Here is a 22,284-nt window from a genome sequence, read left to right on the forward strand (position 1 = left end):
ATTTTGGTTTAGCGTTTTTTTAGTGTGTAAAAATAATAAAAATCATTGTAAATCGTATAAATGTAGTACAACTTAAAACTTTTCATATTAACTATTTTACATTATTTTGTTATTTTACGTGTGTTTGTTGGTTGTTGAAGTAGATTACAGTACCCATTTTTGAAAATTATATCTTTAATGATATTATTTGTATTTTAGTTCACTAATCATGTAACAATTGTAACAATTCATGAGAATGTAATCATGTATACACCACTTGTAGGCTTTAGGTTAGCCTAAGTACATCATACAAAATATTTTCACGTGTCTCTGTAGTATTGAATGATTGCTATTTACTACACAAACTCAAAACATGCTAGGATCGTTTTTGAATAAGTGAGAAATGAAAGTTAATAATGAATTATCTCTCACATTTGATGATTTGGAATTAATTATGTTTTTGTGGTACACCTTTATAATTTTATTTGAATACCCGTAATAAGCCCGAATCTCAAATAAATAAAAAATTTGATTAAATAATTATATTTTTTATGTTAAAAAAGGACGATATGTCTTTGTACTATACATTCCATGTAATAATTGTGAATTATGTGTTTTGTTATATTTTTTATAGTTAATAATTAATAATTAGTTGGTTTTTTATCTACAAAATGTTTTGTCATTTGCATGTCTAATATTTTACTGATGTTAAATTAAATTATTAACATTTATTCACCAGTAAAAAAAATTTATTCGGTGTGCTTTTGAAGTAGTTGAGTCTAAAACCACTACAGAAAATAGAAACACATCATAAACCATCTAGTGCATGGTTAATGTTCGTATGCTTGGACAGCTTTATAGTGAGTTGTCTCCCGTTGAACGTTATAAAGTATAACATCATTTGGAATAGAGTGCTTTTGAGGTAACACGTTGCCAGAACTATGTTGGTGTAATACTTACACTATCGAATAAATTAGATACGTTATTGAAATTTGTTATATATGTAACTGTTGAGGCATAAATAAAGTGCATAATCTAAAAATGTTATCATGATATTAACAGTGAGTTAAAAAACCGTGTTTCATTGTGAGTAATACAATATTGATTTATATTGGCTTAATCTTTTAGAAAATACTTTTCTTTGTTCTTTCACTTAAGAGTATCGGTTAACTTTGATATTTCAACCCTTATTTCCTCATTAAAGAATTAAAATTTCTTTCATGGAAAAGGCAACTCTGAGTGCTAGGGTAGTGTTTCATGCTTCTAGACCAAACTGAGAAATTTCATAAGCTTTTGCATATTCCTTTTACTTCTTACGACAAAACTTTTCTCAGTTCTTCCCTAACAAATAGAGTATTTTAAAATACATCCTCATTTGATCTACCAGATACTTTTTGGTTATTCCTCCTGCATTTCAGACCAATATGCAATGGATTTGGTGTTGTTGGGCAGAGTTTGAGGAAAATTCTTGCTACCGAAGATAAAAAATAAATAAAACAAAATGTGTAAAATATTATCTCTGCCAATAACTTTAAAAAGCAATGTTTAAAAAGTTAAGGCAAAGAGAATAATGTTTATAATCTTCCATATGCCTAACACTAAATCATATAATAGTCAATGTGGTATAATCAAATAGTTAATTAGATATATAGGTACTTCAATATTACGTGTTGGTAGTAATCTACTGTAATTGTTTTTGAGATTAAGGGATAGAAAAGCCTTAAATATTTTTGAAATAATATGACAGCATTTTGTGCATTTAGCGTAGATTTATAGCAGGTATAGGTACTAACTTTAGCTTTTGGTTATTATTAAAATTCATGATATTTCAATACTAAGCTAAGCTTTAACCTTAACTTAAGCTATCAAAGACATATTATGATCAATTAGTTCACATTTCATAGCAAGTACACAGGAATTATCTTGGGTGGCAAAGACACACATTATTAGTCTTGTTTGTCATGTGTATAATTATACCACATATATACAGCCAGTAAGAGACATGAGACCTTAGTTACATCTTAGGCTTGGAGTACATCAAATGATCCTTATTGTCTTCCTCTCTACCATTTTGTTTATTTTCTATACACAGCATTATATACATCACAATCACTTAATGGAACTCTTCATGATTATCTTAATGAACGGTTTCAATCGATTAAATTTTTCCACTCTTTCCACACAAAAAAAATTACTTACTTATACAGACAAAATAGTAATGGATATTTCAATAAAAATAACTCTATGAAATTTTGTAAAAAAATGTTGTAAAAAAATATTAAAAGTCCATTAAAAAGTGTTTGTTAGCAACATAGATACATTAAGTGAATAGCTTGCATTGAATTTTTGTGCTCAAGATTAACTTATTTTGAACACTTAACGTGTTTCAAAATAACACAATGGACAATGTTTATTGGTTGATCTCAATTGAACAAAGTACATCATGTTCTTAAATTTACATTGTTCGTTTATGATTATTTAGATTTGATTAAAAAAGAATTGAAATAATTGTTCACATAAGTATTAAAAATAAAACATTGATTAATGCTCTTGCAAGTTGAAATTCAATATTCCTGGAGCCCAACACTGTTCAACAAAGTAAATACAAAAATAAATTGCAATACAAAAGCTTGCAACACTACAAACGACCACTCTTAACAGTATAAAAATAAAATATCTCCCTCAATACATCACATAGCGGTACACTAGTACCATACAGACCTAGGCTAACCACAGTCAACTAGAAAATGCAGTAAAATTAGTAGTAATGATATATTTAATTATCACACAAATATAACGTCTACATTGCCGTCTCGAGACCCCTAGTTATATACATCACCGATATATACACTTCTCATATATTACAGACAGAAACTAAAGCTAACATTAGAATGCTCGGAAAAGCTCCTTACGTTGGAATTGCAGTCTAAATTACCTACGAGGAGGCTTAATATGTACAAGTCAGGCTTTACTTGGAAATATCTAAGAGGGTTTAATAAGTGTAATAAACCCTCTGCTACTTTAACAATACAAGATGGTACATATAAAGTCAACAAAAATAACAATTTACATAGTTGGTATAGTAACAATCACACAATCAGTCACACTCTGTATCAAAATAAGATGTCTCGCTAAAATAAATATATGCTACGTTAAAAATAATTAAAATTCCTTTTTTTGTTTTCAACATAAGAGAGCATTCTTTGCTGTACCGTAACGCCTATTTATGCATGAATGTCGGAATAATAGTAACCAAATAATGGGCTCTTCCAGCTTGACGGTTAAAAAATTACAGGTACACAAACTTAAAATTACTCATTCGCCCACAAAAAACACTTACGCTATCCTTTGAACAAGAGAAATAGAGATGGCTGGAATGAGAGAGAGGAAAGACGATAAAACTACAGAGGAACCCGAGCCAGTGTCGCCAACTGAGGCTTTGCTCACATTCTTGCTGAGAGCCGCTGAGTTCTCTGGCAAGTTGTTGTCATCACCTTGAATGTTGTTGCTGTCCACAATCTCCTTCGGCCTCGTTGTTGTGGTCGTGGTGGTTGACGTTGTCGTTGTTGTTGTAGTAGTCGTTGTTGGAACCAGTGTGTCGTTGTGTATCCAATAGACTGGGCTGAACACCGCCTTCAGTTCTTTCATGGATTCTTCTCTCAGTATTCCAGAGATTCCTCGGGCTCTTGATTGTAGATCTTCGTAGACGGCAACAAGTTGACCCGAGTAAGGGACCTCACTATCGGTCTGGTTACCCCAGACAGTGACGTTCACTGCGGTGCCTGGCTCTAGATGCGCTTCCACTCTGGAAATTTGAGATAAAAAAAATTAAAACGACAGTAGAGCCTACATGTACCATTAGTAGACATATATTGTCCTCTGTAAGAGTATGTGCGTCAAAAACTTACACTTTTGATAATGATTCCAAAGAGTTTGGATCCAATGATATAACAAATCAATTGAAATTTATCAATTGAATTTGTATGACAAATTCAAGTTTGTGCTGTAATGACTATTGTACCAGCACAAGCAAAATTACAAAGTCTCATTCAAATGAGTCATGATTTTTAGCTCATCTTTTTATACTTCTTCAAATGCGATACATACACACAGAAACAGCACCTAAAGCTGCACTTAAATGAACAACTCTTAATTTGTGGTTGCGTAATACACAGTAGCAATTTACCCTAGCCAGGATAGGTTCTTAATGGAATAAGTTAGAAGAAATCATTGAACCCTTATAGATTGTAAGAATGTCAATTTATACCGTCACTATTCCTATCAATTTCATATTTCTGGCCAAAGTACAAAATTACAGTGTAATGGAAGCAATATCAGAACACAAAAGACATATTTTTGGGTATTTGTTAACAAAAAATATATTCTTCTGAGGCACTCTGAATATTCTATCCAAATGCTACAACACTCTGAAGTTAGCTGAGCAACATCTTTTATCCCAAGAAAATATTTTATTTTTATTTTATTTTTGATCTTAACTTACTTGTAAACATCCTTGCGCTCCTCAGTGAAGGGGATGCCCCACTTAATCTCCTCTCTGTTGCCATTGGGTAGTCTGATGATGGTGTTCAGCCCCTTCAGCATGGCTCTTCCCTGACCCCAGTACATAGACACCAAGTTGTCATAAGCAACAACCGTGTCCACCTTGGCCGTATACTGCGATTGATCGTTCTTCAGAGTGGCTGATCCCAGCTCCTTCAGCGTTCTTGATTCTTTACGCCGCTTCTCTGTGAACTTCATGCTTGTGATCTCGTAATTTGTCGGTTCCGACTCTACGAGGATCTCTCCCTCATGATAATCCTTCTCTACAGCATCCTAGAATGACAAAGTAAACTATAGCAACTGTTTATGTGCAGGTGTTCTATAAATTTGATCTAACATGCCCAGAACTCAAAATAAATAAGACTAGTTTTCTATATGTAGTGAGTTTCTAACATTGGCCAAAAATTAATCTTGTAGAGTGAGAAGTAAACAGGATTATCATGAAGTACAAAACAAATATTAAAAGAAGATCAAGAGATAAAAAAAGTTGGAACTGTTGGCTGAAAAATCCCACCAATATAAAATAATGACCAAACCCAAAAAATTGAGGTTACAAATTGATAAATTTTTCACAAAATGAATCAGATTTAATTTGTATGGAAATATAATTTTCAGGATACTTTTCAGATTGTTTAATTGTAATACAAAAATGATTACAGTTTCAATATGAAACTGATTGGTATGCACTGGTACACGAAAAAGACGTAGAACTGTATGAAAACAGTTAAAATTCGTCACGTAGAGTATTGTACTTCGTATTCAGTTTCAATCTCGGTTGTTTTACATCTTTGAGGGATGGTGGGTAATGTTCTTATCAAGATAGGGTACAGACAAAAGCACATTGGCAATCGCAAATCAAGAGGGCGTGGTTGGCAGACTTAACGAGCTCAATGTGGGATGTTGGATATCGCGAGTCCCGGCTGTTGCGGGGGTGTTTGGTGGGAATCGTCAGCTGATTAACAACAATGGATGACGTGGAATTGGCGGGAAACTCGTGAACGCCTGGAGGCTTGTGCCCGTTCAACCGTATCGCGTGCTGTATACGTCAGACAAGAAATGGAGAGTATTCTAACAGTGTGTATTATGTTTATTATGTGTATTATGTGTATTATGGTCAGTGTTCCATGTTTACCAGTCCAATCTTTAGAAAATGCTGCAACACTTTTTTCGTCCGAAAAACTGCACAGCTGTTGTACTTGATCGTTCAATTGACATCCAATTTAGACTCATTGAAGTCTTTTACGTTTAAAAATTATACCATGTAGTTGTTGCTATTGTTTATAACGACAATAGTTGTAAAACAGAATAGCTTAATATATTTTTTTCCAATTTCAGACAAACAGATACATTATGTCCCTCTAATCTTAAAACGGCTAAATTCATTGGGAAAACACGTCTTTTTAAGGGTATGCCCACGCCATCCAAAGAATTTTCGCAAGTCTTTTTTGGATTGAAATAATTTCGATTTCAACCTCTTCTTTTCATCTGACCTCGAACTATTTTGAGAAAGAATCCAACAATAAACCCCGGGTTCTCGCTCGACCCCGTAACCTTGATGTTTGACAGCACACATTATAATTGGTCTACAAAACATCGCATCATTATCAAGCATTTTGAACAATACTTTTACAACTCTTATTCTTGGACACGTCCGAACCCGGATTATCAATCATTGGTGGAAGATTACGCATTTTTAACCAACCTTGCCGACTCCCTCGATGACGATGACTCTGCCTATGCCCTCCTTGGGGTCAAACTTGCCCACGTGGTGGCGAGGACCCAGGACCTTGGCCTCGTCTCGTGCTCCAATCATGTTGACCTTTCGTCTGGCAACGTAAACCTGCTCTCCCCCGGCCACCGCCCCCTTGGGCAACAGGGGGTTGTAGCGCCCCCACTGGACCCAGCTGAGCCGCGCCCCCGTCTCCATGTTCTCCAGCACCTACAAATCGTCAGAAAGTCAGGAAAATTGTAAAATGATAGATTACAGCGATATAATCAGTGAAATTTTATTAAAACATTAAAAAAGCCAAAATATATGTTAAAGCCTCGGAAATGTCAAAGTTCATCTCATTGTATTTGAATTTCGTCAGGAGGAATAGAAAATCTAGGAAAAGCTGATGCTCCTAAATAATTACATTAAAACGATTTAAAAATGAATGTTAAAGCTTTGCAATATGAAGTACTTTTTTTGTATTCAACATTAAAGTATAGGTTACAGTTAAATGTAAACGCATGGATAAACAATAAAAATAAATTGCAGAAATAATTTAATTCGTTCTAATTGTCCGCCCTGGCCTGAATTTAAAAAAAAGTACAAACATTGCAGTTATTTTACATATTAACTTTTCAACTTTTCAATAATATTATCATTCCGTACCAAAGCCAGTATGGACATTTTCATGCAGAACTGGAACATGACAAAATTGTGTACAGAAGTTTTTTCCTTGCAAACAATTTTTTTGTATCTGTATGTTGTTTAGACACACAAGTATACCAAGATTCTTTGAGACTGTGAATTACTGATCAGCCTCTCGTCAAAAGTGTTTTATCTTTTCGAAGTTTGCACAAAAGCTTTGATGTTGTACAATCGTATTTTCATGCAGAGAGCGAGCATGGTTCAATCATATACAGACCGTATTGTAGTAGAGCTGTTCAAAATGCATCTCAAACAAAGAAGTGAATATGTATTGTTGTTGAGTTTATTGTGTTCTGGGATAAATATGGGTGTGGGAAAGGAGCTTTTCTGAACAGTTGGTATCCTTAGGAAGGGTTATGTTTCGTATAGCAAGTGTAAATTCAAGCTGGCGTTCATTTAAGTTTCTTACGCGATTTTGAGGCCCAGATCGACACCGGCCACCCAATCTTTTCTTGCAATATTCAGTAGTGAGTTTAACCAATGGACTAACTGCACATAGATGGTCAGTGGTAAGAACCTATGGAAGAATCATAAGTTATGTATGTGTTCTCCCTTGCAATAGACCTTGGAAATCACACACAGACACTCAAAACAATTGCTTGTGCATTCACAATGTTTTCAAACCAGAAAATAAAGCTCCTTATGGGTTGAATAGGTAAAGTTTGTGTTATTAATGCTTCAAGTTAGTTTAGGATATAATTTCTCATCATTTTTTGTTGTTTTCTTCATCTTTGTATGATATATACTTGTACAGGTGTTTTTTAATAGTAAATGTACTCAAAGACTTTTTCTCATCATGTGACATATATGTTACAGGAATAAACGTGATCAAAAATGTTAAAATGTCTAATCAATAAAACCCTCCGCTAGTCGGTTGAAATGCAGGGAAACTTACCTCATACTGAGGGTAGCTGAAGACTCGGCCGAGCAGCGAGACTTGGCACTCTGTTGCGTTGAGAGGTAACCTACCAGGCACCCAGAGACCGTTGATTCTCGCTCTACAGACGTGCACAGCTCGCTCCTTAACCGCGTCCACGGCGCCGTCATCTACCTGGCCCTCTGTGGCTGTAACAGTGACAATGCTCGTTGTATTCGTGTACAATATTATAATTAGGACTTTTAAATATTTAGACTAAAGTAAGGGTTCTTGATTGCTCTGTGGCGCCCGGCGCACGTCGCTGCGGCGGGTTTTAAATCTACAAGTCGCAGAATCGGGGTTTGCAGAAACACATTTCGTTTATATTCTACAGCTTGCCGTAGCAGTGCTGACAAGTGCTGCCAACACTATGAAGTGTAGAAACGTATTCCTCGCATTAATGCAGGATCAACGAGTATTTGCTCTCAAACTTTGAAGGAAACTTCATCAAACCATGTAATTGACGCAATAAAATAGCTGTACAGGACATTATGATCATGCAAAAGTTTAAAAATGTTGCCGAATACGTCTTCGTTAGATTTTGCTAGATTTATCGGGTAATACGTCAGAATGTTTAAGGACATCTTTCTAGCTTTAGCTTCAAAGTCATACATCCCTGAGCTCCTGAGGAATGTTGAGTAGAATTACTCAAATTGGTAGTTGAACACCACCAACCAACACTGCATGCCCAAAAAAACAGCACGACCGCCGTCAGTAGCATCGAAAAAAACTAATCAATTAATTTTTAATTATAGAATACGCCATTTTGTATCTCTAAACTTGTATCAGATAAATTACCAAAAACCCACACTATTGTAGTGAATAAAGGAAACATTCTAAACAATCTTCGTGTATTTGGGCAACATTATTTAGTATAAACAATGGCGGGTTAAATTTATTTTCAATGTTCTGGCTACCCCCTATTCTCCTAAGTGACATGTAAAAACAAATAAACGGAGGAGTTGTCATAGATTTATTACTAGATTTTATTTTCAAAATAAACTTATCACACACTTTTATAGAAATTTCTATATTTCGGCATTAGCCTTCTTCAGGAACAAACACAATAACAATTAGAAGTGTTTACCACTCTGTAATGATGACTAGATTTTAGTTATTTATGTCATAAGCTACACCAACATTGTTAAGTAAACAAATAGTCAAAACTTTTCAGGTTAGAATATTTTACATGCGTATAAATTTCCCACGAGGAAAAATGTTAAAAACTCACTAAGTCCGCGGAGACTGGTTTGTCATCAAACTTTGTAAATAAAATTCCGAAAGTGTTTGTTACATTTGTTTTATACGTTTGCGAGATCATAATTTATTGACTTGATCAAAAGATCCACTGTGTTTTACTTTTTACTCGTAAATGTTTCCAACGCACAAAGTCGATACAAAAGAGAGGTTTTTATAAAGTAATGTATTTCGTAATCTCCTGAAAGGCTGTGATCAAATGTTGATCTTTTGTCTTGTGTCACTTTCACTCAAGACGGATTGATCAGCCCGCTAACTCGATTAGATCCTTGTTGATTAATAGCAGCAGCTGATCAAAGCTGAGACCGCCTTCTCTGATTGAAAGTCTACTTGTCAAAGGGTTTATCAAAGGTTTAATTTCATCCGATTCATCTTTTGCATAGGCTACTTGAAATAATGATGACTACCGTTATAACTCAGATTTAATATAAATTTGATTGTATGTAAAATATTACTTACACATTTTAAGAATGCGTTGATCGTAAGGATAAATAATTTTGTTGATAATTATACATTACGGCTAGTATCAGAGTACTTACTATGGTACCTAGTTGTCAAGGTAATTATTTGTCAAATCATAATCCCATAACTGGTTCAAAAAATTATCCTTGATGTCCTTGATTATTGGGCTTTTAACAAATGGTCATAACTCAAGAAACTGCTGTTCTTAGTCAGTAACAAGGCTAAACGACGCATCTAACTCATTTCTTAACTCATAATTTTTAGATTAAAATACACCCAGCTGCGTATTCTTCTTAATTAGTAATATGACAATATAATATTAGCTTTAAAGTACAGTAAGAACTTAAATTATTGTATCCATAAATTAAACAATATTAGCCAAATATTTAGTTTATTTTATTGAATTTTTACAAGGGGAAAAATATAAAAAGGAATAAAGTATTATTATAATGCAATAACAAAAAGAATATTGTGCTGACAGCATTTAGGTTAGAATCAATTGACTACTGTAAGTATAGAATCGAGATATTACTCCGTTCACAAAATTTAGGTAGTTTAGGTTAGTAGATAAATTACCCAAAGACCAGCCAGAGTATGCCAAATCAATATAGCCCAAGTTCAAGGAGGATCTTTTACAAAAGATCGAATCGTGGAGATAGAGCATTTAATGATATTGTTATGATCTGGCGAACTTTCTTACTGATTTCCGGGTTTCACGGGTGGAAGAAGGTTGGACCACAGAAGCCAGAGGTTAGCAGAACCCCGTTAAGGTACGTCCACACCGAACGCGCAGAGCTGCGCCGCGCTGCGCAAAACATGTGCGCGCCGAGCGGCGCACTTGGTGTGGACGGCGAACCGCGCAGCTACGCGCACTCGAGAACATCCGCGAACACGATCCGACTGATGGCGGTATTTTGACGAACATCTTTGAAGTTTGTTCGCCTTTGCGCGCTCAGTGTGGACGGGCATTTGCTCAGTTGTTGCTGCGCGTCGTTTCGGCTCGAACTGTCACTACCTGTGTATGATCAAAATGGCTTTTGAATGGAGTCGTGAGTGCATCGAGACTCTGGTAAATGCATATCGAGTTCGAACGGAGTTATGGGACCCAAAAGACAATAACTACTAAGACAATGACGACGTGGTTTTCTCCTTCTTTTTAACCGATCATTATAAATAACAATAAAAACCGAAGCAGCTATTGCAGGGTCCATTTTCTACATCGGTGTGATTGTGTAGCCCGCGCAACACGGATCACAGCCGCGCAACTATGAACATGGCGCTCTGTTCCGCCCAGTTTAGCGCAGTTTCGCGCAGCGCAATATGCTTTACACAGCGCGGCGCAGCGCGGCGCAGCTCTGCGCGTTCGGTGTGGACGTACCTTTAGGTAACCGTTCACGTGCGGTCGGTGAGACCGACAACCGACAAAACTGACAGTGGGCACCCATCAGTGTCTTCATCAGTAGTTGAAAGAATTGCCATGAGATTTCAATCTCGTTCATGATAAATGTAAGGACATTTTGTCAAGTTCAGTATAGTTTACTATGCAAAATGTTGTAAATAAATATGTTTCTATGTCTTTATTTACGGATTGGCTGATGACATGACACTATTGCAGAGAAATGCAGTGCTTTGATTAACTCTAGTGATCGTAACAGAGTTTTATTTGAAAAAGGTATGGACAAATTATATGAGTGTAGTCTTTTATGCAATGGAGTGTATTTAAAACTTACCAAAGTTCAGCATAAGTCATACTTATCACCTGGATTGGATAGTTTTTTGGTAATTTACTTGACATGGCTTTCATTAGATTATGAAGTTTTGATTTAACGAGTATCTTGGTGTTATTAATTTTTTTTATAATGTGTAACTAATCTTTTTTACTTTTTCAGGTGAGTGAGAGATTCTGAGAAACCAGATTCATAGAAGTAACGTAAGGTAATTATTTAAATGAAGGTGACATTTTTGAATTTTACGTTTGTTTAGTAACCAAAAACTTTAGTTCGTAGAAGAATTTCCTTTCCCACCATATCGTTGCGGACTAGTGTTTTCTAGTCAGACTATTTAAGACTAATTGATACAAACACTAGCCAGTTGTGGTATAAATGCATCCTTCAAAACCTTTCGTCACTAAAACGCAATTTATCTTGCACAGAGAGTATGAATATTAAATCGTATGAGCGTTTCCAAGATCCAAGCGAGTTTTTGAAACTAATCTTGTATGTTTTATATATCATAATCGTCGCTTCTGACATTCTAATGGAAGTCTAAAGTAGGCCACCTTGTTCGACACTTGTTATTTTTACTTAAACTGTTTTAAAATAAATTCCATTTTATATACTTGTAGGTTTCGTAGGTGTTTTTGACAAGCGGTTTCTTATTAGACCATAAAACAAATCCCCACTGTTCCCAACTTCGGTTGTTCCCAACAACGAAGAAGTCTGTGTGGTCTGTGTGAAACAGTGTAAGTTTTAATGTGATTCTATATTACGAGTAGTCAATAATTAGTTCTACAAACTTTCCTTTTCAAATACTCATAAACAATACTTCAAAACTCAATCCCAACTATCCAGGCATTGTTGAAGACGTGCCCTTTCCCGAAAAGGCGAAGTTGTGTTTTGGAATTCAGCAGAACTTCCCAAACTTTTCTTCGCAACTTGGAGATATGCATTGATCAACTCAGAGGCACAATGGAAAGTTTTCAGTCGGAATATTTGTGAAGTTGTTAAGCGAGTTGTCGGGCCGGCTGTCGGTCGTCTTGTACTTGGTTCATATTCATGAGAACAGATGGCGTAGTGCCAAATACTCCTACAAGCTACGAATAAGGATGTGGCCAGGATCCGAAAGCTCTTGATTCTACAAAAATATTTGTGACAATTATTTAAGGAATTTGCAACTATCTACGCCAATGGGATTTTTAAGGGATCAATTAAATCCGTTTTGATGGAGAGTGGTCTAAAACCCCCAAATTGTCTGGGCTAATCGGGGATCGAACTCCGCCCCTCTCTCACGGAAGTATCAGACGCTATAGTCTGTATGATGGAACGTGTCTTTTGGATTTGTTTCGCAGGTAGACGAAGGGCTCGTGAGACAGGTACCATAGACTACAGTATAACCACAGATAAAACATGGTATAACTCACTTTACACACCCCGATTTTCCGATACTAGGCCTAGCACCTTATTTTATCACAAAGACCAAGATTGGCTTATCGGACATCTTAATAGTGAACTTTTTATGGCAGGATAGGCTAGGATGGGAAAACTCCTACCTCATAATCTGTCCAAACCTAACCTAACATACCAGAAGTCTTATAACATTTTGTAGTTAGTTGTAAACAACTTTCGCTTGAACATTCTAAACAATGTAAATGTTGAGTGCACCATTAAGGTCCATAGTAAACAACTACAACCCTATTAATAGACCAACTATGCTTTCACTGTAGCTAACATATTTTAGCAATCGATACTTTTTTTCCTACAAGAATGAATAAAGTTTGTATTTTAGTATAATAGTGTTTAACATAATGACGTGAAATGGGTAATTGTATGAGATCACATTGATTAAGGTAATGTTGATAAATTACAGCGCTGTGATTAATATCTGCTAACTGGGTCATGGCTAAAATGATTACGATCTTCTTTTCCCCATAAGCTTGTTAACAACCCTTATCATGATTTAGCAGCGGGAGTAACTATGACATTTTATCGCGAAAATACCAAAATTTGCAATAGCTTTTGAACCGTTACTTTTACAACGATGTGGTTTGTACCGTGCAATATTTTAAGAGCTAAAAGGACCATAGGTCTAAATTTTAGTCAAAATCGTTTGAGCAATTTTTTAGAAAATAAGACTGATTTTGTTATTTTATGGGTTTTATGAGAAAAATCACAACAAAATATTTTAATTCAATAAAAAAAAGCCCATGTGATCAAGAATAAGTACCCACATACCAAATTTCATTAAAATCAGACCACAGAAAAGGTCAAGCTCTGTACACACCCAAACACAGACATCACTTGGAAAACAACTTTTTCAGGTCAGAGGACCCATAAAGGATTTCCATCCAAAACTTAAACTCGAAATTGTTATAAAGTAAAAGCAAACCAGCGATATTACATAATACAGAAGCCGTTTTTGGTTTTAGTTAGTTCGTTCCCTTACCACTGAAAGCTCGAAATTTTTGCCCAGATTTTCCTGCGTTTGAAACGAAATCTTCCGCTTAGCTTGAAACAGATTCATCAGTTTTAAAACTCGTTCGTTAGAATTTATTGCAGCCATTTGAATTTCAAATCCTATTTTACAGTAATTTTGTTAAAACTTTATAAAACAAACTATTGATTGAATTTACTTTTTGTTTGTTTCACAACCAAAGAAAATAAAACACTAATTTACTATGGTAAATTCCAACACGACTTTACAAACTAAAACCTCTGTTTGTCAATAAGTTTTTTTCCAATGTGATATTGCGACAATGGAAGTTTATTGAAAATCAGAAGCAAGGGTAAATCGAACGGGAAACTCTGCGTCGGGTCGAAGACTGTGCAATAAACTAGAACACAAGAACACCAACTTTGTCGGGAAAATACCCTCTGTCTTAGCTGACCTAGCACAAAGAATTCCGTTCAGTTTGTGAAATATTTTCAAATTTTTCATAAATTGTTTGATTCAAACTTGATATTCGAAATGGAATTAATCATATACAATTTGACAAACAGTTGTGTATTTTAGAAATCGGTCGTATGTGGACTCTATTTAAATAATTGTTAAAGGTAAATTTACGCGAATCTCCTCTAAATCTTATTCTTGGAATCCAAATACCCAATGTTCATTACTTGGTGGGACTTAAAAGGTAGACAAAAATGTGAAGTACAATTGAATAATTATTTATTAAATAGTAGGTCAGTTAGAAAAATCAATATAGGCCTAGACCTACTGTACCTAAACAAAAACGTTGCTCGATCTTAATTTTTACTTTTTATATTATCTTTGATTCCGTAGATCTGTATCAGGACTGATTTTTCTGCCAGTCAAAATTTTGTTTTTAAAACCCCTAACAAACTACTTTATAAGGGGGTTTTAAAACTATTACGGTATTTGAATTATTGATTTTTTTGCCAAAATCTAATTTATCAACTACCATATCGTAGTCATTGAGTAATTTGTTTTACAGTACTCGAATCCATTTAACTAAATTTCTGGTGGTTATAACTCAAACTTCAAGATAGATTATTTGTTATTAGATTTTAAGGAACAAAAACCCGCGGAGTCTCACAGTGAACAGTTTTGACGGGGTAACGTTTGACGTAATTTGTCACTGACAAGAAAACAGTCCATTACCCTGTAAAACCTGCCGTGACAACGTCACATTCTTCTTGGTAATTTTGTGAGTCTTAACAAACTTTTATAGAGCTGCAATTAGGGATTGAATTATATAATTTAGTTGTAATTCGTTGTTCGAGGCATACCAATATTTGCTAATAATTTATCCGTTAATTTGTTAACTTGAATACCAAAATCTGCATGTCACACAGGTTAGATAGAGAAAAGCTAAGTTTTTAAGGTTAATTATTCAACTATATGTCTGGTGGTCAGTGCTCCGGACTCCGGTTGTAAAGTCACGTTTCGTTTCAATTCCGCCAAACCCTGGATTTAGCTATGTACACGGTAGTTTAGAACCTGCCTTTAAGCTTTAGGTCTACATAAAAAATAGAACATGAATTATCTTTGCATCAGAGAAAATTTAACACTTAGACATATGTTTGGAAATATGTGTCGTCTAAATGCCATTTCCGACGAACTAGAATTAACTGTAGTAGTCATTCACAATAAGTATATTGACTTAAAACATTCCATTTACATACGTGTATACAGGTATTAAATGCACGAAATACTGCAGTAAAATAAATTGGCACAACGGAGTTACGAAAATAGTACACTTAAAGAATTAGTGATTTAATTGGTCCATTTCAATTTCCTGTAGTAGGCCTACATTATCGTTACTGTTATAGAAATATGCCTCATTTGAATTTTTTGATCGGAAGTTCTTTTGAAAATAAATATTTTTAGTATCCAAACAAAATAAGTTATTTTTTTATATGACCCACATTCACCACGTAAACATTCTGATAAAGTTATTAGTTTGATTGTTTCACAGATGATTGAATAAGAAAATTTACAATCCTTATACGTGAAGGTGATTTCTACGAAACACGACTCCTGCATTAATAATGGACGGATTTTTACAAACGTTGTGTCAAAATTAAGTATTTTTTTGTGTAGCACCTTTCACCAATTCCTGTAATAAAGGTCCTTGAGCCCCACAGACCATCTAAATCCCAATGTATTTCTTATGAAGAAAAGATTCTGTTTATTTGAACAGACGAATAATTTGTATTAATGAATTGCATACTAAATCAGCTGTTCATAGTAAACACACGATACACACAAGAGCGTTCGTTTTCAGTTGCGATAACTGGAGTGATTGATTACATTATCGAATTCGAGCAACATATGCACTAGTTTTATATTAAAAGTTACAGATTAGGGCCTACACGTAATACGTCAAACAAAAATTGTTTACAGATTCAAATTATTATTTTTCATCTTACTAAATATACGCACAGGTCGTTCAATGATATAAAACACGACCGTAAATAAAAACGTGAACGTGAAAAATGTCATTTAATAGCGTCTTTTACACCATACCGCATTACCTTTATGACCATGTGTACGAGGTTTTAACAAGTGCACCGACGCCACGACAATGCTCTCACAGCTAAATGCGCCGTAAAGCCTCGCCGGGTGGTTTTTGTGCACGTTATTCGCACGTGTGGCTTTTAACGAAGCTCGTTGACTCTTTTGGAACATGTTTTACGTTTTATAACATCATGATCACACTACATAGTTCGTGGACAACGATTCAAAGAAGGGTTAAAATTCGTAAAACACCTGCTGATTAGGAGTTTGTAATAGTTATGCAGGAGTTTAGTACAAAATGATAGGAGGTTGAAGAACATGGTCGTTGTCTTAGTTATTTCGTAAGGGTATTTTTTTGCGATTTTGTTTATCACAACATAATATACTGTATTTTCTTAAAATAAATTGGTTGGATGTGAACTTTATTTGTGAGCTTTTAGTAAACCGATTAGATTGTACGTTTATGACACCGACTCATCAGAGTGTTTATATATAGCAAAGACGAGGGAATTATGAGTAGTGAATGATGAGATGACCGCTTTGTTACTTAAGATCAACTGGTTCTAGTTCTATCCAGGGCCATAACCAGGGTTATTTTCAAAAGCTGCTTAACGATCAAGGACAACTCAGTCCAATTACGAACCACGTCCGAAAAAGTTTCTGCCTTTTCTCAGAATTGAACCGGCGACCCTCTGATTACGAGGCGTCCACTATTTAATCAATCTCAAGGCTTGTAGTGTCATCAAAAAATACCTGGATCGTCAACCCTACAGTTTATACTTTAATCAATGTATATGCATTATTTAATCAATCGCTGAAATAATTTGTGATTGTAGGATTCAAACTCGTGCCCCCACAAATGAAGGCTTGCGATATAATCACTAAACCAGTTTTCTCCTGTCTGATAATGCATCTCAGCATCTTCCACCCTCTGATATAATTTATTCCCCCTTCACAGAATCGTTGGATTACATCATATCGATGCGTTCACTCTCCCCCAACATACCAGGTGCTGAGAGGCCTTTAAGACATATAAAGACCTTATTTCTGATATTCTTTTTGTTTATAGGATTTACTAAATTAAATTACCCTGGATTATTTTACTTCTCTTTCCTTATGGCTATATATACTTTTTCATATCGAATATAAATCATCTGAAACTACAGAGAATTTTGGTATGAGTTGGTGTAGCAGGGTGGATTAGGTTGTGATACCAGTTAAATGTATATACTTATTTTATGATGGTGAAATAGGTCAGTAGGTAAGGCAGGGTAGGTTAGCTCAGGGTTAGGTTATATCAACACATCACAACTACTTAAAATGTATTTATTTTCAAATGTTTTTCCTGTTACTTCTCAAGGGTTAAATTTGGAGTGGCAACCTAGGTTAATGTAGGTATGTTAGTTTAGGATTACACCATCACACCACAGCTACCTTAGAATCTTAATTCACAAATCCAAGTTCTTACATTCGCAGGAAATTATTTTTGAGTAGTGATATTAGGCCTGACTAGACTTAGGTTACGTTATATTATTAGTAAAATAATATATTATTAGTTCGCTGAAAGGTAATAAGGAACCCACAACCGCTACCTACTTTGTTCCTAATTTTCTATTAGGAATTATTAGGAAGGTGATATAGATAATTTAGGTTAAGTTAGGTTATATGAACACACAACCACTACTTTGTTACTCCTGTTATCTCTTGGAGATTATTAGAGTTAGCAATAGAGATAAAGGTTAGGTTAAGTTAGGTTATGTAAGTTCAGAGTTAGGTTATATGAACACACAACCACTACTTTCCTGTTATCTCTTGGAGATTATTAGGGTTAGCAATAGAGATAATGTAGGTTAAGTTAAGTTATGTAAATTGAGAGTTAGGTTATATGAACACACAACCTACTTTGTTACTCCTGTTATCTCTTGGAGACTAGTAGAGTTAGCAACAGAGATAATGTGGGTTAGGTTAGGCTATGTAAGTTCAGAGTTAGGTTATGGACACACAACCACTACTTTGTTACTCCTGTTATCTCTTGGAGATTATTAGAGTTAGCAATAGAGATAATGTAGGTTAAGTTAGTCTATGTAAGTCCAGTTAGGTTATATGGACACTCATCCACTACTTTGTTACTCCTGTTATCTCTTGGAGATTGGTAGAGTTAGCAACAGAGATAATGTGGGTTAGGTTAGGCTATGTAAGTTCAGAGTTAGGTTATTGACACACAACCACTACTTTGTTACTCCTGTTATCTCATGGAGATTATTAGAGTTAGCAATAGAGATAATGTAGGTTAAGTTAGTCTATGTAAGTCCAGAGTTAGGTTATATGGACACTCATCCACTACTTTGTTACTCCTGTTATCTCTTGGAGATTATCAGAGTTAGCAACAGAGATAATGTGGGTTAGGTTAGGCTATGCAAGTTCAGAGTTAGGTAACATATACACACAACTGATAAAATACCCATTTATTTTTTTCTATGTATTTTCTCACACACTTACCAGAGACTATATCCAGAGTTGCGACGACTGCTGTGTCCGGTCTGTTTCCGTTCTGGTCTCCGATCCATCTCAAGGTCGACGAAGTGATGTGCAGGTCGGGGTACTGATTGTAGATGTGGACGCTGTTATCACTGGCAGAGGTCAGACTCAAGGTCACCAGTGTTATCAGTAGACAGCCGCTGCGAGCCATCTGATAGCGGGAGAACATTTGATAAATTTCCTATCTATGCGGTTTTAGTATTTTGGGTAACTTGTTTGAGTGTATTTTTGAAAGGCTATATATGTTGATTGGTTGAGGTTTTTCTTGTTTGGGTAATATTTAAAATGACTTTGATTAAACGTAAAATAATAGGACTGTATATTTTACTTTTGACCGTTTATTTAGTTTGATGCCCGTCTCAAATTAAGGTTAAATAGCACTTTAAAGTGTTGAAGCATTGGCTATAAATACTAGTGTTTATATAGTCAATGGTTAAAGTATGAAAGTGCCAATGGTTATAAAATTGTTTTTATAAATTATGAATTCAATTTTTTTGCTTTTCAAATGTAGGCTTATGCCAAAGCAAGTTTTTGTAATACAAATATCTTTAAGAAATACTAATTTTCAGGTTCGGCTATTATTAGAATACATTTATTTTTAGAACCAGTAGAAATTAAAATGTAGGTCTACATCTGAGCAAAGCAATTTTAACACCCGTAAATGAATGTGATATTTAAATATATCTTTTAGACAGAATCTATTACTCAAAATCACCTTTTACTCTTATTTTGAATGTCTTAATCTGAATATCCTAGTTGAACATTTTTATTGCTTGTCAAATACTTTATTTAATTCAATACCTTCAACACAACCTTTTTGCCATCAATCATTGAATCAGTTATTGAATACAAATTAATTTCAAATTAAAATAATTATACATATTATTTATAGCGTTAGAAATTTTGATCGATAGTAAAATTGTCTACAGTATTGCACTTGAGTTGTGAAGTGAACTCTAGTCGCCCGCGCTTTGTGTATACAGCAAGCTCAACATTGATGCTGTGTGGGTTGCATGTCGAAAATGCAGGCGCGGGGAATAATCTAAAACGGAAGTTTAATCCTTATTTCCAGTAAAGCTTTTAAATGTGCAATTAGCTTTTCCAAGAGCTAATGAATTGTGAATTTCACAAACAAGCTATAATAAAGGTGCTATTTAGTTAAAACCTCTAAACATTTTACAGTAAAATTAGCTATTTAATATAACATTTTCATACACCTATCATCATTGACTATACACCTCTCTTTGTAGAGGTGTATAGTCAATGCTATCATCTACCTGCACTAATGGATAAAGGGTTTTAATTACAATCCAACCTTACGAAGGTTGATTGGTTTTGATTAGAAAAAAATTACTCATTATAAATTTAATTAAATTGCTATACTTTATTTAGCATGTTAAAGGTATGTTAAATGTGTTGGATGATGTTGGATTAGTTTTAATTGGTCGTCAGTGTCAGTAATGTTTAGACAAATACGATTTCTTCTGAAATGTCAGAGATTATCAATGGTTTGGAAGTGTATTTAATTTGTATTCAATGTTTACTTTAAATAAACTTAAATCCAAAATTGTGCTGATGTTTTACATTTGATCTAGGCCTACATCTTTTTGTCCCAAGGATGAATCTGTAGTATTCAGATTTTTAATCGATTTCTAAAGAAGGTAGGCCTAATGATATAATAGGCCTATTAAATATTTAAGTGGAAAAATAGTTCTAAATATTCCAAATCCATTTTTTGTCAATATACTCTCCAAAATCTAAACAAACTCGAATTTTACCCCTTCCTGAGGATAATTCATGTAGGTAGAGTATACAAAAATCGCAAAATCGTACTTCGAAATTAAAACTGAACTTTAAACGATCATTTAAACCTTAAATAATAGACAGGTGACATGAAGGATGAAGTACGTCTCACAAACTGGCTTAACAGGCAAACGGATAGTCGAAGGGGGGAGTTTTTACCCCCCCCCCCCCCCCCATTGTAATATCGAGCAGTGGAGCGTAAAGGGAATGAGCACGATAATCGTGCGGCATTGCTGAGTCGAGAATTTATTTAATCGTCAGATTTGTAATCGTTTCAAGATTTTACAACTCTTATCGTCTTTATGTAGCTCCATTTGTTTAATAGCTTTAGTCGTTAAAACATTTATTTAGCAATCATATAAAATTTAGTACCCGTATCTGTGTGACACGTTTTCCAACTTAATATCTTTTTGAAATAAGAATACCTATAAACTTGATCGTATAGTGATAATTTAATTTTCTGTCACTTTAAATTTGTTTACCAATCAACGAACGCATTCAGATTTTAAATTCACAATCTTTAAGATAATACTTTTTTCTGTATAGAGGTGTTACCGGTATTACAGGAAAATGATTTTTAAGATCCAATTAATTTTGAGTTTATACAACTTTGATTAATTTTGTTGCTAACTGTTGAAATTATTTAAAGTTAGGGGTTGTTATCATGAAAGTATTTTAAAAAAACCCTATATTGGTTTAATACGTAGTAATTCCGTGTCTGAACTGTAAAAAAAAAAAATTGAAGCAGTTATAGATTTTCATCATAATATTGGCCTAATCAATTGACCTCATTAACTATTAAGTCATGCAAATGAGGTAATTTGTTGCAATTTAGCTAAAAGCAATTTCGAAAGGTCTTAGAGAAGTTATTGGGTACCTAAATTAATTTTCTTCAGACATAAGGAAACATTACTGAATGAAAAATTAGCTCAGGAGCGTAATTACTCGAATCGAACGTTCTGAGGAGATTTATTTTCTCTCTGACTTTCTTTCTGATCGTAGTAAATGAAAAGTTTGTGCTGGAATTCCGTACACATTGTTTATAGCCTACATGTCGAAACAATCTCCCAAATGTTATGAAATGACGATGTATCCACATAACTTTGTAATTTGGCAAATCTTCCGTGAAGTGACTCATGAGTCATGAATACCATTAACCACAATTATTGTGGGAGATCACAGCTTAATTTTACTAAACAAAATAATGATATATGGCTAAATTTTTGAAGTGCACAGTAAAACGGTACTTTAGTACTAGGTCTATCTCGAGTATTTTAGCTTAACAATGTACATCAGCGATTTCAATCAATGATTTATACATTTCAATATGTGTGAATAAATGAATATTATTCTTCCTACTTTGAAATACTCCTTCATGAAAGTTCATGGACAGACAGGTGAATAACCAACGCCAATATTTATTCCCACAACTTCGAAACTCACCGTTATTTTTCAAAACTCAAAAACACATGACACAATAACGTAACAGATTATAATCACTGGTGCGGCGTATCACAATATTCCACTTTGAAAACAGCACAACACTACACTTAATCCTTTGGCGCGTATTCCGAGATTAACGAACACTACCACACTGTACAGGTTTACCGGTTTACCGCTAGACTCGAAGTGCCGATGCCGATGCCGACTGCCGGTT

General features: G+C 34.6%; 2 protein-coding genes across 5 annotated transcripts in view; one reads left to right on the plus strand and one right to left on the minus strand.

Annotated features, from left to right (window-relative positions):
- Positions 1-22,284, plus strand: part of LOC128999478 (mitoguardin-like) — a 291,882-nt gene that overhangs the window by 87,791 nt on the left and 181,807 nt on the right. The gene's annotated exons all lie outside the window — the stretch shown is intronic.
- On the minus strand, positions 1,934-22,239 carry LOC128999477 (protein unzipped-like). 4 transcript variants are annotated; one of them, XM_054426020.1, is made up of 7 exons: positions 22,071-22,239; positions 18,786-18,975; positions 7,851-8,020; positions 7,365-7,472; positions 6,242-6,478; positions 4,481-4,812; positions 1,934-3,784 (listed from the first exon to the last, which is right to left on the minus strand). In XM_054426020.1, exons 2-7 carry the CDS (start codon positions 18,973-18,975, stop codon positions 3,316-3,318), a joined length of 1,506 nt encoding a protein of 501 aa, XP_054281995.1. In that variant the 5' UTR covers positions 22,071-22,239; the 3' UTR covers positions 1,934-3,315. The 4 variants fall into 4 exon arrangements, with proteins under 4 accessions (XP_054281995.1, XP_054281994.1, XP_054281993.1 ...); XM_054426019.1 differs by having other exon boundaries at positions 21,987-22,239; XM_054426018.1 differs by lacking the exon at positions 22,071-22,239 and adding an exon at positions 20,603-20,638.

Source organism: Macrosteles quadrilineatus, unplaced genomic scaffold, assembly GCF_028750875.1.
Source record: "Macrosteles quadrilineatus isolate MER2022 unplaced genomic scaffold, UCM_ALF_1.0 Scaffold_8__2_contigs__length_117827958, whole genome shotgun sequence".
NCBI classification, from domain to species: domain Eukaryota; kingdom Metazoa; phylum Arthropoda; class Insecta; order Hemiptera; family Cicadellidae; genus Macrosteles; species Macrosteles quadrilineatus.